This window comes from Solanum pennellii, chromosome 10, assembly GCF_001406875.1.
Source record: "Solanum pennellii chromosome 10, SPENNV200".
Classification (NCBI taxonomy): domain Eukaryota; kingdom Viridiplantae; phylum Streptophyta; class Magnoliopsida; order Solanales; family Solanaceae; genus Solanum; species Solanum pennellii.
This window is the reverse complement of record NC_028646.1, coordinates 3,713,886-3,731,442: the sequence shown is the minus strand read 5'-3', so window position 1 is coordinate 3,731,442 and position 17,557 is coordinate 3,713,886. Positions and strand designations below refer to the sequence as shown.

The window sequence follows — 17,557 nt, the reverse complement described above, 5'->3', positions numbered from 1 at the left end:
GTGGGGGTTGGGAGAGGGGGGGGGAGGCTGGGGTTGGTTTGCTTGTTGGGATAAAAGAATATTTGAATTTTAAAAAATAAGAAAATTTAAAAAAATAAAATTTAATAGAATACGAAAATTTTAAATTTTAAAAAATTTGAATTTTTTCTTTAATATAAATAAATAGTTATTAAAATTTTTAAAAGATTATAATTGAAGGATAAAGTAGAGTTTTAAAAAATCTTTTTCTCAATTTTTGAAGGAAAGTCATTATCCTTAATTTGATGAAAATAGTAGATTTGGAAAATACTTTCTAAAAGATTTAAACCAACTAAACATGAGAATTTGATTAAAATGAATCATGGCCTCCATACAATGAGCCAACCTTGTTTAATACTTAAGCAAAAACTTCAGTACTAATAATTTGAGAATTACATTCAAAACCACAACTATAACAATACATGTCATTGAAAACCAAACATCTCAAAGTAGAGTATATCTCAAAAATTATATCGCAATTTTTAATCCATATTATCAAATATTTTAGTAGTTTCAAACATGAATGCTGCTTCTAAATTCTTGTTTGGAATTACCTCCACCTCATTGCTTTGCTTTCTTGATTCTTTTTCCTCTGACAAAATAATATTGTTGGTAGTTTTGAAATCTTATTGTTAATAATTCAAATTGAAGGTCAAATGACAGCTAAGAAAATTAAAAGAATGACAGAAGAGTAAAAAACTAGGGGTGGAAACCATCATCCTCGCTATCACTTTACCTCTATCATATCATCATGACTCATAAAATTCGATCAGTGAATATATCAACATAAATAAATAACAGACAAAGACTAGAAAAACATGAAATCTTTTTTAGTGGTGAAGGAATTAAAAATATGAAGCAAGTAAAATTAATGAACAAACTTGTTTTCGAAAAATCACCAAGAATCAAAATAACCTCTTCCTCCTCTTTGGTAAGAGAAGCCTTGAACCTACATAGAGTGTTTGCATCATGAAGCCTTGATGCCTAGGGACTTGTGGTCGGCCTCTGCTAGAAGAAGCTAGAGATATAGGCAATTGTTGAGCATTTGCTGAATCAAAGGCTTATTGGGGAATTGATGAGATGAGAGTGAAATCATGTTGAAAATAAAAAAATAAAACAAAAAATTTTCTTTGGGGAGTTCCTGTAACCCAACCATCTTTAAAGTGATACCTTGTACGGGTTGTTATTGCTTGGCTTGAATAAACCTTCTTTTACAATAAATGCATTGAAATATTGATACACCATCTTGTCTCTTCATTTTAATTATTTTGGGGAGAAGATGAGGAGTATTATAGAAAAGGGAAAAATTAGAAGAGGCCCGGGGGGATTTAGAGACAAAATTGCTTTAATTCCTACTTCGTTTATATTAGAAAAGATGTTGACTGTTTTAATTAATTTCTTTATGTGGGCATTAATGCATTCATTATATATGTGAATAGGAAGAATTTAGATCTTAATAAATCAGAAATCTTTGTATTTATTTTTTATTTTGAGCTAAATATCCTAAAATTAGCTTTTTATTTTGAACACCCTAAATTAATTAGAAATTTTGATTACCCTTATAAATTTGATTATTTGATAGTCTTTACCCCGTACAATCTTGTCCTAAGAGAAAGGAATGCACTAGCTTGTTATGTAGAAGTCTTGTTCACTTGTCATTTTTGAAATTATTTTTTTTTTTAAAAAAAATGGGGTCATTAATTTTTTAAAAAGAACCAGCTAATATTTTACTTCTTAAGAAAAAGACTTATTTGTCTTAAAATAACAAGATTCAACCAAATTTGTTTAATCTATTTTGCCCCCCAAAAAAAAGAAAATTGTTGAAATTATAGTTAGAATATTTTGTGTTCATTTGAACTTTAGTTTTATAATTGAAAATTCTTTTCTGATAAAAATATGTATAAATCAAAACTCTCTCATATTTTGAAACTGTTGAATGCCTTGAATCGGACTCGTATTATCTCGAATTCCGCACAACAGAAACTATTGAGCCACAACTTTTGAGCTCATGGTTAAGACTAATATCTGGGATCTTATAGCTTTCATAATTGGAATTGTGATGTGTATTGCTGGTTAGCTCGGATACCACACATGGCATGATTAGATATTCTCATGATTGGCTTGGGTACCACACCTAGTACTTACTTATGATTGACTTGGGTACCACGCATGATATGAGATATCTATATGGTTGACTCGCTACCACATCGGTATAAATTACTAACGGTAGAGATCATGTAAAACTTTTGACGATTAATTTTAAAAGTGCGATGGAAGAATTTTTCAGCTTTCTGATAATTAAATATTGCTGATAATTTTTTTTATGGCTGAATAATTATTTTTAGGCATAATAAATAAATATGACCATTAACTTGGTTTTAACTTATAACTTTAGCCTTTAACTTAGACGGTGCACAAAAAGGCAATTTAATTATCCAAAATATAAATAAAAGAACACTCATAAATTTCAAGCAAAACGCGAGTTATACAAATACTCCAACATGGATAAGTAAACCACTCAGTTGCTGCCAACCGACTAAAATAAATACACTTAGATTTTTTAAAAATAATAAAAACAAATTATAACATAGAATAAGGTGAATGTGAAAACAAATTCATTTTTAAGAAAAAAAATCACTACGCTCTTCTCGCCTTTCTTATGAAAAAAAACTCTAACCGAAGTTTCTAAATTTCATGCTCCTTATCTACAAATCAAAGGAAAAATCGTTCAAAATATGTGCTGAGATTTCATATACTTGAATAGTTACCACTATACAAAAAAATTGTGCATTATTGTTGGTCAGATGCTCAAGCCAATATGGGAATCACTAGAGGAAACTAATGCTTTGGTTACAAAATTGTTTCAGAACAACCTGTAGAAATGGAAGACATGAGAATCAATGAAATTTTCATTGTTTTCCTTAGTTTAAAGTGTATATGTACTTGAAGATGTGAAAGACTTGATGAAAAAAAAGGATTTTAAAGTGTATATGTGCTTGAAGATATGAAAGACTTGATGAAAAAAAAGGATGCATTGTGTATTGTGATTGTCATAGTGAGTAGCAAACTATGATTACAATTTTTTTGAGGCCAAACAATAAACATAGAGTGCTAAAAATTATAAGTAAAAATGATGCACTAAAATTATTTGATAAAATGTAAACAATTTTTTCAGAGACTTTTGTCAAGTCTAAATAGCAATCTGACACCTAAGGGAAAATGTAAGGAGTCCCCTAAGTGTATATAGGAGTCGTTGATCGAGAGCCTTCATACATAAATCGCATTTATTTTTAACAAGTGTATACTCACCCCACATTGCTTAAAATAGATATAGGCAAAAAAAGAACTACTTCATTGTAGTTTGTTTTTTTTTCGCAATAACCAAAAAATTAATTAAATGCCACTTGCATTTAGCAATGAGCAGCAAATAATGCAAAAAAAGGGAAAAATTATTGAACTGTTGGACCCCTTGAAATTTACATCTTACGCGCGTAACTTGGGTGTATTTCATGCACTTTGCCCGGTAGGGTTCGAGTGTTTTTTTATTTAAGTTTTGATTAGTTAAAGTGTCTAGTTGTGCACTGACGAAATTATATGTCAGAGTTATAATTTGAAATCAAGTTAAGGATTTAATTTATGTAATATGCTTGGTTTTTCAATTAGTTTCTTATTCTTTAAAATCAACAATCGTAGAATAACCACATAACTTTTCCGTCTCTATATTTTGATAAGAAAAAGAGTTAACCTATATGATATTAGAAGAGAGCTCGTTTTAAGTTACTCTAGATGGGCACACTATCTTTTTTAGTTCATACATCTATAAATAAAAAGAAGTTTAAGGCAGATAACTCAATCTTCTTCTTGACGTTTGAATTTTTGCATTATTTAAGTATCCTCATTTGTCATATCACCATACAAACTTTGTAATGATCATAGAATACTTAGTTTTCTTTAGCTCTAATTTTCTCCATGCTTATTAAATAGTAGAGGTTTGTTACCTCATTAGGATTGGTAAGGTAAGACCTACATCCCCCCTTCATTGTACTTATCGACGTTGAGCATTTTATTTTATTATTAATAAAATACCGCCGGACTCAATATATATTATTTGAACTCTTGTTGTCTTTCCCTGCTGTGTAAAATCAAATGACAATTTTGCTTTAGCCAAGTATAGTTCTCTTAATTATAGGTTAAGAATAAATATAGCTAAAAGTAAAGGAGTTATTAATTAATGTGCGTTTAAATACTCAAATTGAAGAAAAGAAAGTTGCATATATAGTTTTTGATGGATTCAACCCCAGTACCTCATAAAAGGATGCAAGAAAATGTTGATCCAAAATTATTAATGAAACGATAAAAGTACCTATTATAAATTTATAACAATCACATGCATGGTATCAAAATTAAAAAAGTACAGATCGATTAATGGTCCAGATCTTCATTGTCTCGTCGTTTAATTTTCACTAAGCTCTCCTTATAGCAAAAAACTCCACAATCGCCGTCACACTCTGCATCTTTTCTCAAGGCCGCATGTTGAAATCCAAGATGCCTCGTCTTATTAGTCCGAACATCAAAGGAGACCAGTCGAGAATCTTTAGTTGCAAAAATGAGAGAGTTATCATAACAAGACTTAAGCCTAAAGAAGCATTGAAAGGTAACAAGTTTATTCCATACACCTGGTTGGATCATTACCCATATATCATATGCAAATATAGTACTCGGGTTCAAGTTCAAGATGGCAATGGAGCTATCAACCGACATCAAACCCAACATGTTAGTATCAACAAGTTGATGATCTGGCCCTTCAATCTCTGTAAACATTTCACTCCCAAAGTCGAACAAAATAATGGTGTAATTTCTGTGGCGTTCCCCAGTTAGCAGCCAATAATAACCTCCATTCAAATAAGAAGTACCAAATGTGTGTTTCACGTCTGTAAAGTAGGGGATTTTAGGTTTGAAAATTCTCCAAAAGTCCCTAGAACACGAGTAGACCGATGCATAATGTTCACACAAATTATTAATGTGAAAGTACACCACTTTATAGTCATAAGTTAAGGTGTCCAATCCAAACCCAAACACCGGGGCATCATGGATTGTGGCTATTGGGATAGGGAGATGGATGGGTCTCAACTCCCTAGTCGCAGGATTCCATAATGAACATGAAACCTCACGATCAATTTCTCCAACCATAAAAAACAAGCCATCTACAGAACCAAAGAGTTGTTTCATACCTATGAACCTTCGGGGATGTTCTTCGGAAATCAAAGTTATGGAAAGGTCATCATCATCATCATCAATATCACCATTATCATAAATCAAGAGTTGTGGGGGGCTGCGATTCTTCAAGTGTCCTTGAGCAAATTCAGGGGTTTTGATAAGAGCGCACCAATTCTTGCAAACGCATTTGAATCTCAACAACGACTTCACAGGACACCTCAACAAAATCTCCTTCACTATATCTTCAGGGGAATTAGCCATACAACCATCCATAGTAGTAGGGCTGATGAAAAGAAATGAGGAGGGATTCAACCAGCAATTTGCTTTGTTAAATAGACAAGCAAAAATTTCCTCATTTTACCATCATTAAATTTTATACTACTTTTAGTCATGCAAATCAAAATACTTTGACTACATTTCTCACATTAAACTTTATTCTATAATTAGTCATGTAAATCTAATGCTACTTCCTCCTCCTCATTTACTTTGAATACTTTTCCCTTTTTACCAGCAATTTAAGGATTTAGCCAATGAATTTACAAGCTAATTTTCCTAACACAATTTTTTCATATTTGACTAGTTCTTTCTCTTATAAAAAAAGGTTTGCTTTACTAATTTTCGCCTGGTGTTTGATTATTTCAATCCTAACAAAAACCTCATCGAAAACTCAAAAATATTGTTGAGAATATTAAAAGCAGGATGGTGCTTCAATCTATCATGATTTTTACCTTGGAAGATCAAGCTCCTCAAGAACAATATGTTTCATTCCTCCGAGAACTATTCATAGATAATGTGTAGAACAAAAATTACAGCTACGTAGTCCAAATTAACTTATGATGAACAACCTTATAAAAATATTTACAAAAAGATCTTTTTTTATAAATTTCGAAGATCACTTGTTAACCTTCTTAACCTTATTATGTGTAAATTTACTCTAGTTTTATATATGTAATCTCTTCCAGTGTTTTGGTGTTACTAAGGGAGGTTTTTTTGTTTTATGTCCCCCTTTTTGCAATTATTTCTGATAAAATAAGGCACGGATCAGTGTCAAACCTTATTTTAATTATTTTATTCTGAAGAAAAGGAACACCCTGCCCAATGGGGTTAAAAATAGGTTGAAGAAAGACCATCATTTAGAATTTGAGCTCAAAGAAAATTATTTTTTAATTCAATGTCTTACAGAATAACATATAATCATTAACACAACAATAAATCATATCATACAACAATTTTAATTTAGAAGGCAATCATTTTGCCTGATAGAAGTTCAATCTCTTTTTCGGATAGAAGTTCTTAGGTATGTGAAACTTTGAATTAACTAGTCACTCAAAAGATCTGAGTCAAAAGCCACATGATGAACACTCCAATTTCATTTAATATTGATTAGTCTAAATGCAACTAAGAAGGTAGTATGCAAACACCCTTCACATAGTGGATAACTAGCTTCTTCAGATTGTTCATATAAATGTCTTGCTTTTTCATTAGGAATTTCATCAAAATATTGTTCTGAATTCATCCCACCTTGGAACTCGGAAAGCATCATTGATAAGTTTATAAAAATTTGATGTCTATCATGCTGATCCTTATCATGTGGAACCATATCATGTAAAATCTTAATTTAACCATGTGGTTCAAGAATACTATATTATATTCATCCATGGGCAGCAAATTATAAAACATTTCACTCAATCCATCTATTTCTTCATGATCAACCCATACAAAATATCTAGACGTAAATCCATAAAGATACAAATGAACCATAAGTGTATTTGGATTTAAAAATTTCAAGCACCTATACATGCACTATAAGGACACCTAATTAATACATTATTCTTAAAAATATCAAATGTCAGTACATGATCAATAAAAATGTCTTACACCGTCAACAAACTCATACATTAAACCATCACCAGTTTCATAATGCATGTTACACATCCAAAAATAATGGACCATCTATAAAAATATAGATAGTCGATTATAAATTATTTATTAATAATTTAACTAGATTAAAATAATTTATTTTGTCAATATATATTTATAATTACTTATTTACATTTAGTTAATTTATATACCTAAGTTCGTAAATGCAACATTTCAAGATCAACAAAATTCAAGCTTCATTTGTTCATAAAGACTGCATTTCATCAAGATTTGTTATGTTTACCAACTAAGTTCATAAAATCTTCAGCTCAATATATATTTCTAAAGTTCATATATAAATCCTACAGTTAATAATTCAACATTTCTAAAATTTAAGGTTAATAGTTTGTTCATAAAGACAAGAATCCATCAAGATTGTTAAAATTTACAACCTAAAAATTCATAAATTCTACAAATCAAGATTTAGAAAATCCATAAGTCCTAGAATAAGTCAAGATTTCTTAAGTTTAAACTTAATTAGCTCATAAAGACTACATTTCATCAAAATTTCTAACGTTCACAATCACAACCTAAGCTTATAAATTTTACTATTCAATATATATTTATGAAATTCACAACCTAAAGTTTATATATAAATTCTACTAATAATTCAACATTTCATAAAATTAAGCTTAATTAGATCATAAAGACTACAATTCATCAAGATTGTTAAAGTTCACAACTTAAGTATATAATTCTACAATTCAAGATTTAAAGTTCACAACTTAAAATTTCATAAATCCTACAATAATTCTAAATTTCTAAAGTTTAAAACTTAATCAGTTCATAAAGATTACATTTCATCAAAATTTCTAAGTTCAACACCTAAGTTCATAAATTCTACAATAATTCATGATTTCTGAATTACTTCATAAAGAGTACAATTAATCTAGATTTCTGAAGTTCAAACCAAAGTTCATAAATTCATGAACAATTCAAAATTTCAAAATTATGTTCACAACTTAATTTCAAATAAATCCTATACAATTCAAGATTTCTAGACTCTTATTAGCGTAAGTTCATTAGGACTACAATTCAACAAAATTTTAAGTTCTAAGTTTAAGGTCTAAATTCAAGTCATAATTGATTTTTAAGTTGTAATTACAAGTTATGATCAAGTTATAAGTTCATGACATTTAAGTTGAATTTTTCTAAGATAGAGTACAGAAATTTCAAAATTTAAGTATAACTAAAGTTCAAAAGTCTAAAATTCAAGTTCATGAAAATATGAAGTTCTAAGTTCTAATTAATTAGTTTTAAAGTTATGTTAAAATTTATACAAAAAAAAAATTCTAAGTTCAACTTCAAAAGATTCGACAAACTACATAGAATAACTAACTAATAAATCAAAACTTACTCGAATTAAAAAAAAAAAAAAACTAACCCTAACCTTAATTTAGTTAGAAGAGAGAGGATGGAGGGGCAACGGAGTCACGACACAATAGGGAGGTCAGTGGCAGCTCCAGGACTTGCGAGGTGGCAACAGCAGGGAGAGCAGCAGGGAGGGCAGCGGGGAGGGCAGCAGCGTCTGGTGGTAGTTTAGAGAGAAGAAGAAAGGAGAAGAGAGAAAGAGAGAACGGAGAAAATGAAAAAAAAATCAGATCTGGTTTCAGATATTTTAATAAAGTAACGTATAACATCATGAAGTCCGTCACTATTTTGGTCAAACATCATATCATCATATATATTATTAAAAGTGAAAAAAATCTAAGTCAAAAAATGGATTACAAAAATATCCCATATCTATAATTTATTTTTATAAAATTATTTTTTTTAAAAAAATCTATTTCATTTAAAATCAACTTTATAACTACACCTCTTCATTTTCATAACTTGTCCTAATAATGTTCATCTTAAATTAATCTTATTTTCTACTTCTTCTTAGCTTCCATCAGTTGAATGAAATTTTCGTATCTTTTACCTTCTATAAAATCAATAGTTTCAGCGTTTGGTTCATTGTCAAATTAGTGTATGCTTTCTTTTTTAGAATACTAAATATTTGATGTATTCTTTGCACTTTCTCCAACAAAATTATATTCTTTTTATATTAGTTTCATAGACCTCTATTGTGCTATTAAATTTTTTATTCGTGTTTGTTCTTTGTTGATCTTTGCTTGTGTTTTCAATCTTCAGAATTTAATTTATATTATATGTCTTATTTTGCTTAGTTATTTTCTGAAATTCTGGCATTCGCTCAATCTCTTTATTTTCTCTCATTCTCCTTATCTCCTTCTCTATTATTTTAAGAAATTGAAGAAGTGTCATAGAATACAAACGAAACGCCTGTGTTCGAGAACTAATTTGAAGAAGTGTCATAGAATACGCATATCAAAATACGCAACCCAATTTGTGTCACGGTTCATAAAAAGCTCAAGATTTGGATCATTTTTTTCAGATATCTCAAAGTGTGATAAGTGGCACATAGATGACCAGATCGAGGGAACTGCGTAAATTGACTCATAGTTTGAACAACATATCTTAAATTTCAGACGTCTATAGGTCAAAAAATTTAGTCTCCCTAATAAACGTCGGTAAAAGGTTGGATCTTGAAGAAGAGTGTCACGATCAGAGTTCAATTTTACTGATGGATCTAAAGGAGTGGAAGCAATGCGAGTACCGATGTTAGGATACTTAGATAGCATATCAAGAGTGAATTTTCTCTGCGTGATTACAAGTCTATCTGCCTTAGGTAAAATCTCCATACCCAAAACATAAATTGCCCTATTCAAATCTTTGATTTTGAATTCATTATCAAAGAAAAACTTCAACTCTCTAATTTCCTAAGCGTCATTGACTGTTATCAGAATATCATCAATGTACACCACAATGATTAATTAACGCACCAGAAGATTTAGAGAAAAAAGAATAATAATTAATGGAATGCGAGTAACCCTTTGTAACCAAAGCTAAAGACAACCACAAATACCACCGTCAAGAATCAATGACTATGTCATTGCATCTTTTCCACTTTCGAACTTTTGAAACATAAGTGAGTCTTCCTTTGGAATTTCAATGTTCCTATTTATGAAATCTAACTTGATCTTAGCAGAAAGTGATAGTAAGACTCCTCTTTTCTAGTTTATATAGCTGGTGCCGTCAAAAATCATGTTGATAAGGTTCATCCCAGGTGAATATGATGGTGTAAGGTAGTAAAGGTGATTTGAATTCACTGCAACTTTGTTGGCAGTTCTAGATTCAAAAACAGGAAGAACAACACTTGTTATCAAATAAGAAGAAGAAATGTATGAAGACATTCAGAAAAAAAAATGATCGAAAAGAAGAACAATGATGATGAATCCTTCTAGTTTTGCTTTGATACTATGAAGAGAAGTGAAGAAAAATGAAATGGATAGGATCATTTGGGGAATTTTCTGAGTTTGTATTTCTTCCTACTCCTATATTACAAAGCTACTTAGTATTATATACAAGTTAGAAAGGGACTAAAATGTAAGAAAATAAAGCTTGTAACAAACTACAGTTGTGAGACACTAAAAGATGCCATTTGTACTACGGAAAAGGGCCTAAAATATTCTCGAAGTATTGAAAATGGTACGCAACTATTCCTCATCCACCTATTGGCCCCCAAATACCCTTCTCATCCACCTTTGGGTCCAAATTTACCCCTTCATTAACAGATCAAAATTTAAAATAATTAAATAATATTTTTTAATTACGTGGCAGTCAACCATTGGTTGTAATTTTATTATTTAAAATAATTTTAAACCCACCCATTTTCAACTAAACCCGCCCCAAATATTATTAAACCCACCTGACTTGACCCAATTAAAAAAAATCCATCTAATTAAAGAACCCTAAAACCTTATTCCTCCAATTTATTCACGATCTACAGAGGGTTTAGCAATCCCATCGTGTTCTTCTTCTTCATCCGTGAAGAAAATATTTCATCCGTAATTTGAACTCTCAATTTTATCTGTCAACTCCAAATTTTACATTTTTCCCTTCAAGGCAGAAACATTCGTCAAATCAAAATTTTCATTTCCATTCATATCATTCAACTCAGACATTTCATCGGCAGTCATATCCTTCAAATAAAAATCTCCAAATGACACCCATATCCTCCACAATCTTCTTCAAATGATTTCTTTCTTTCCGAATTGAATTCAATTCAAATTTTTATTATGGATCATGGTTGACACATAATGTGGAAGTTTGTCATCAAATCAATTTCAGTAACCACAAGAATTTTGACCCAAGACGAACACATCTGTAGAATCGATGTCCACCATTTTCAAGAGTTGTAGCAGTAAAGTATCTTGCCATAAATCCGCACTTACATGTACGAGATTGAAGTTCTTAAGGGGAAGAAATCAAAGAAGAAGCTGACATTTTCTTCACGGGTGAAGAAGAAGAACACGATGGTATTGCTAAACCCTCTGTAGATCGTGAATAAATTGGAGGAATAAGGCTTCAAGGTTCTTCAATTAGATGGAGGTTTTTTGAATTGGGTCAAGTCGGGCGGGTTTAATAACATTTGGGGCGAGTTTAGTTAAAAATGGGTGGGTTTAAAATTATCTTAAATAATTAAATTACAACCAATGGTTGACTGCCACGTAATTAAAAAAATATTATTTAATAATTTTAAATTTTGGTACGTTAATGAAGGGGTAAATTTGGACCCAAAGGTGGATGAGAAGGGTATTTGGGGGTCAATAGGTGGATGAGGGATAGTTGTGTATCATTTTCAATACTTCGAGGGTATTTTAGCCCCTTTTCCGTTTGTACTATTTTTGGAGGCAACTATTCTAGACTATGTATATTGATCTCTCTCTCTCTCTCTCTCTCTCTCTATATATATATATATATATATATATATATAATAAATTAGTGGGATTTAGCATTTAGGTTTATAATTATTAGGTAAAGAAAAAAAGAGATAGAACGGCGAGAATTAACGTGGGCGGACGAACATCAGAGGACACATCAAACTTCAAATTTCAGGTAACAAGTAATTAGTGCAACAAATCTTAATATTTTTTTAGCTAAATATATACTGAATGAATGTCATCTTTTATGATTATATAAATAGGATTTGCTAGGAACCTAAGTTTATTTTTACAATGTTAAAACCATCAGTCTTGCCACGTTATTGAGAGGGTTGGCAGAGGCTTCAAAAAAATGCTTCAGGAGTAATGTCACTCTTTATAATAATAATTGCCTAATGATTTCGGCAAATGGTAGATAACAATTTCTTAGGAATAACGGGTCAGGAGTATATGGTGTGTGTTTTTGTGAGGGTGTACCATTGTTTTTCTTTTCCAGTTTGTTCCTATAATTACCAGATAACAATTCAAGTTTTGATAATATTAGAATGTGTGATTGAATAATAGGTCTATATTATATGACTAACACTGAATTTAAGATACTTGGAGGGGTTGAGGTATAATCCTAGGCTTGAAATTCAACAAAATATAATACTTGACATATAAATTATACCAACATTAGGACCTTGGTTAGAGATATGAGTGACTTTCTGGATCTAGGATAGACATATAATATTATTGGCGTCTACGAACTCGTGTGCTTATAAATATTGCATTATAGTGAGAACATTTTGAAGCTTTACGAAAGGGAAAAGCCAAATCTTGAGGATTGTAACACATGTTTGGCATTTCAGGTATGTTAAGACTTTTCAGACTTGTAGAAGGATGTTTTCCTAATTAAAGATAAAAAATTAATTAGATAATGGGTAAGGCTGAAGGATGGGGGTATCGTACCAATGGTGTGATGGGCATTGGTACGAGTACCGGTGATATAAAGGGAAAGTTTAATATTATAAAATGAGGGTTAAAACCCGAGAATGCCAAAGCATATGAGCACATGCATTGACATGATATTGTGTATAAGTTGGGCACGTGGAGATCGTCCGTGCTAGGTATGGTGAGATGTTAAGATTATAATTTGGGCACGTGGAGATCTTCCGTGCAGAAATTGTTTGATATTATGATAGTGCATTGAAATCGTCCGCACAGACACGTGGAGATCGTCCATGTCGGTATATGAACCTCGCGAGTCCCCCATGGGTCATGAACTCTCAATGTTTTTCGAGGAGTATCATGTATGTATATACGGTTGAGACNACAATGGGCAAGACTCCTAAAGGCCCAAATAGAATAGTTTATTACGCAATAGAGGACATATCATTTGTCTTTCTTCTTTCTTTTTCTGATCATCATCTTCTTTCTTAGGATCAAACGGGTCACCCAAAACATTATTAAACTTGAGTCATCGAAAATATTATTGAACTTCATTTCACCAAAGAATCAACAAGCTGATTTCTGTAGGACTTTTACAAATACACTGAAGAGACAAGACGCCGACAACTTTTAACTTTGTTACAAGCAAGTAAATAACTTGATAGATTATTGAATATAATTGTATCACTCTTATGACTATATCAACATACAGTTTTGTATCACCCATTATATATTTTTTTCAGCTTGTGTGTATCGAATATAATTTATATTTCTATTTTTTTACCATGAATATATATCCAATCAATACAAATGCAAATGAATATTATTATTATTATTATTATTATTATTATTATTATTATTATTATTATTATTATTATTATTATTATTATTATTATTATTATTATTATTATTAATTAATTAATTAATTAATTAATGTTTAAAATGTATTTTGCTAAAACAAGTCTGCATAACTTTGGTTTGCAAGATTAAAACTTGAGTATGTATTATAAATTGGAATAAAGGGAGAAATCAGTACACATTGAAAAATATATACTTTGACTTCATAAATAAGAATTAACATTTTTACTAATTGAATCCATATACTCTTTTGACTAAATGTATTTTAAAAAAATGACAATGGAGGAATTCTTTTGAAACCTTTAAAATATTTATGTATATGATCAATATTTTTTGCATTTAGACATGGAAATCTATATACTTGATCGATTACATAAATAACAATTAACATTTTAATTAATTTTATCCGTATACACTTTTGACTTAATGTATACATGATTATTTTTTTTAACAATGGTGGAATTCGAAGTCTCCAACTTATTCTCTACTCAAATGCAATCATCAAACAGTTTACATTACTTATAAGATTAATTACAAACACTGAATGCATACATTAGAAGTTGGAATAGCACAATATATATATTCCAATCTAGTAGTAAAGCAACAACATGTAGTATGCTTACACCTATAGCTTGTGAAATAAAGGGATTTGTATTTTCTATATATTTTTACAGATCAAAAGTGGAGAAAAAATGGGATACAATAGAATCCCAAAACTAAAGCTAACTTGACTCATGCATCCATCCCAATAGAGTTCACCACATACTAACCATTCTAAGTACGGATAAAAGCAAAGTCAGAATTTAAAGTTTATCAATTTGAGATTATAATTTTTGCTAAATTCTAAATAAATAACTGTATACATATTAAATAAATTTCTTAGTACAAATTCAAGGGTTAAACTAAAGTTATTGGATTCGATGGAATACATAACAACACATTGACTCTAATTTAAGGACGACTTTAGTTTAAGGTAATATTTTTCCTAAGATACCGTAGGAATTCAAAAAAAAAAAATTGTATACACTCTCGTATTAAAGAACTACTCCTTAATAGTATTGAACATAATAAACTATACCTTCTATTTATTATTTTCCTTAATGGACGCTAAATGAGCTAAACTTATACTTATTTTAGGGTGGAGGAAGTAGTAGTATATACCTATGTCGTTTTGGTCATTGCTCATTTGCCCAACTGTCAAAGCCTATTTATCAGGGCGAATACCTTCACCTCATTCATTACACCCTACTGCTATGTGTCCCCCCCCCCCCCCAATTCTCTTAAAGTGGCTATAAATATCACTTGCCAAGTGACACTTTATATATTTAGTAAGAGATACATATCTGTATAGAGAGATAAAGAGAGATGGCTAATAATAATAATGTTGGTTCAGGAAATGGAGGATTTCATAGCTATCGCAGATCCCCGCAACCAACCCTTGCTCGTTCCCCTTCCTCTGGTATGCTACCTAACTTCTCTTTTACTTTTACAAATGCATTCTCCTTTTCCATGGAACATTCATGAAACTTTGCATCTGTTTTTATATATTTGATTTTGATATGCTTACTCGAGCCGAGCCTCTATTAAGAAAAGTCTCTCTTCTCTACCTTCACAAGGTAGAGCTACAAATTGCATACACATAACTCTTTCACACACCACCTGTGAAATTATATATACTAGGTTTGTTGAATATTCAAAAATTTGTGAAGCTTTATAAATGTTGAAGCACACACAGTACTAGCCCCAAAAAGATAGCAAAAAGGATCCATTTTTTTTCAGGAGAGCTAATAATTTTCATTTTTTCTTCTGAATTTTTCATTATCTTCTTTAAATGGAGAGCTGCAACTTGTATACATTTCTTAGCTTGTTGTATTGTCATCTACAAAACATCCGTCTTTAATTATCTAGGGACGTTATATGCATTTGTTTTTCCATATATGTATTTTCAAAGCTAGTTGTTTGTATATGAAAGATCAATAGATCAATTCATGGTAATGGTGATCGACACGGCCATTTTTGTTTTTATTTTGGAACTTTTAGGGGAACAAGTGGAAAGCAATTGATAAAAAGAGAGTGAGAAAGAAATTGTCTAAAGCTAGCAAGTTTGAAAACCAGCACGTTGTATTCCATAAATTAGACAAGTTTTATTTTTATTGCTCTCTATTTCTGCCATAAAATTAAAATACACAACTAATTTATCATCAGAACAAATAGGCATTTTGAGAAGTTAATTAAAATCTAGCTGTGATTTCTTCATCCAAAGATTAAGAAGCGTTAAGAACAACTAAGACTACAAACATGGTGTATAAGAAAACAGTGGGTAGTATAGTGTCCGTTACAATACAATTTTGTCTTATTCCTATATCACATTGATGGTAAAATAAAAAGTCTTTTGTACAGAAGAGAATTTTGGATGGTTTGATAAATGCCAGAGTTAGTTGAAGATCAGACAAAATAAGATAGATGAAAGCGTTTTGTATTACTTTAATTAGTCTGTATTCACACCAGCCATCTCTTTTGTTGAAAGAATGTGCTTCTGGTGTTCACATGAACATTATCCACAATTCATAGTGCCGTCTATGAGTAGTACTACTCTCGTATCCAGCTAATAATTAGTGAAAAATATATATACGCGCTCCATTAGTTCTGTAATGCTTCAGTACTTGAAAAGTTAAGTAGTAGTAAATGTGATTTAATAATGTATAATTGGACTACAAAAGCGTACCTAGTTGTGATGAAGTTAGATGAATATTTTGATTCTATATACTACTTTTCTTTTTCATTTCACTCTGATGCTTTGTTCTTGTGTGAAATTAAGATATGGAGAGAAGCGTGGAACTGCCTTCTCATCTCAACCAGGAAATTGCTGCCAATGAAGGAGATTCTGAATGCACCATCCGGGAGCAAGACCGATTTATGCCAATAGCCAACGTGGTCAGAAACATGCGCAAGATCCTTCCTCCCAATGCCAAGATAGCTGATGAATCCAAACTGGTCATCCAAGAATGTGTCTCTGAGTTCATAGGCTTTGTAACAGGCGAAGCTAACGATCGTTGCAAGCTTGAGAAGCGCAAGACAATCACCGCTGAAGACTTGCTTTGGTCCATGAACTCACTTGGTTTTGATGATTACGTTGAACCCTTGACTTTGTACTTGCAGCGTTATCGTGAGTTTGATGGTGGTGACCGTGGATCCCTGAGAGGAGATCCTTTTCCGTTGAAGCGCCCAACGGTTAATCCAGCTTCAGGCTACAGCCTCATTCCCAATCACCTGCCTCCTAATTTTCCAATGGCTCATCACTATGGTTATTATGTGTATCCACCACCAGTGGACAACAGTTATAGGCAGGGGGATGCATCAAGTGGAAGCACTTCTCATGAGCGTGCAGTGGCTGCTGTGGATCGTGACGTTGAGTCTCCTGCGGAAAAGAGTGAGGACTGATCTGCCGAAGGAATTGAGCCTTACCTGAAACTTCAAGATTAGTGAAAAAAAGTAGTCTATCTTTCTGTGTTACATAATTTGAGACCTCTTGACAATCAAGTATAGTTCTTTGTGAAGTTTAGGAATGTTCCTTCGAACTAAGCGAGCCAAATGGTGGCCCTCTTAATTGGCTGTTTAATTTTCAAACTTTGCTGCCTGTCTATTTTTAGTATACTATAGTTGTTGATTGTTTTTTTTAAAAAAATTTTAAGTCATCACTTTAACGGTGTGGGGGGTTAGGCTTGACCCCTACCATGTCTATAATATCCAAAGAGTTACAAAAGCGGAGGGGTACATGGACCTAAACTCTTATAGAAAACAACGAGGATAAACTAAACAATCTATTGAAA

The 17,557-nt window shown here is 31.4% G+C and overlaps 2 protein-coding genes across 2 annotated transcripts; one reads left to right on the top strand and one right to left on the bottom strand.

The window, feature by feature from the left end:
* Nucleotides 1-4,440: 4,440 nt before the first annotated feature.
* On the bottom strand, nucleotides 4,441-5,508 carry LOC107002113 (F-box/kelch-repeat protein At3g06240-like). Its single transcript, XM_015200025.1, has one exon. It carries the CDS (start codon nucleotides 5,506-5,508, stop codon nucleotides 4,441-4,443), a length of 1,068 nt encoding a protein of 355 aa, XP_015055511.1.
* A 9,566-nt stretch (nucleotides 5,509-15,074) lies between these two features.
* LOC107001915 (nuclear transcription factor Y subunit B-8-like) lies at nucleotides 15,075-17,354 on the top strand. The gene is made up of 2 exons (XM_015199870.2): nucleotides 15,075-15,186; nucleotides 16,546-17,354. Exons 1-2 carry the CDS (start codon nucleotides 15,093-15,095, stop codon nucleotides 17,166-17,168), a joined length of 717 nt encoding a protein of 238 aa, XP_015055356.1. The 5' UTR covers nucleotides 15,075-15,092; the 3' UTR covers nucleotides 17,169-17,354.
* The last annotated feature ends 203 nt before the right edge of the window (nucleotides 17,355-17,557 follow it).

Coding starts and splice junctions, on each gene's coding strand:
- LOC107001915 (XM_015199870.2), top strand. CDS start 15,093: ATGGCTAATAATAATAATGTTGGTTCAGGAAATGGAGGATTTCATAGC. Junction 15,187..16,545: donor TGCTCGTTCCCCTTCCTCTG/GTATGCTACCTA, acceptor TGTGAAATTAAG/ATATGGAGAGAAGCGTGGAA.
- LOC107002113 (XM_015200025.1), bottom strand. CDS start 5,508: ATGGATGGTTGTATGGCTAATTCCCCTGAAGATATAGTGAAGGAGATT.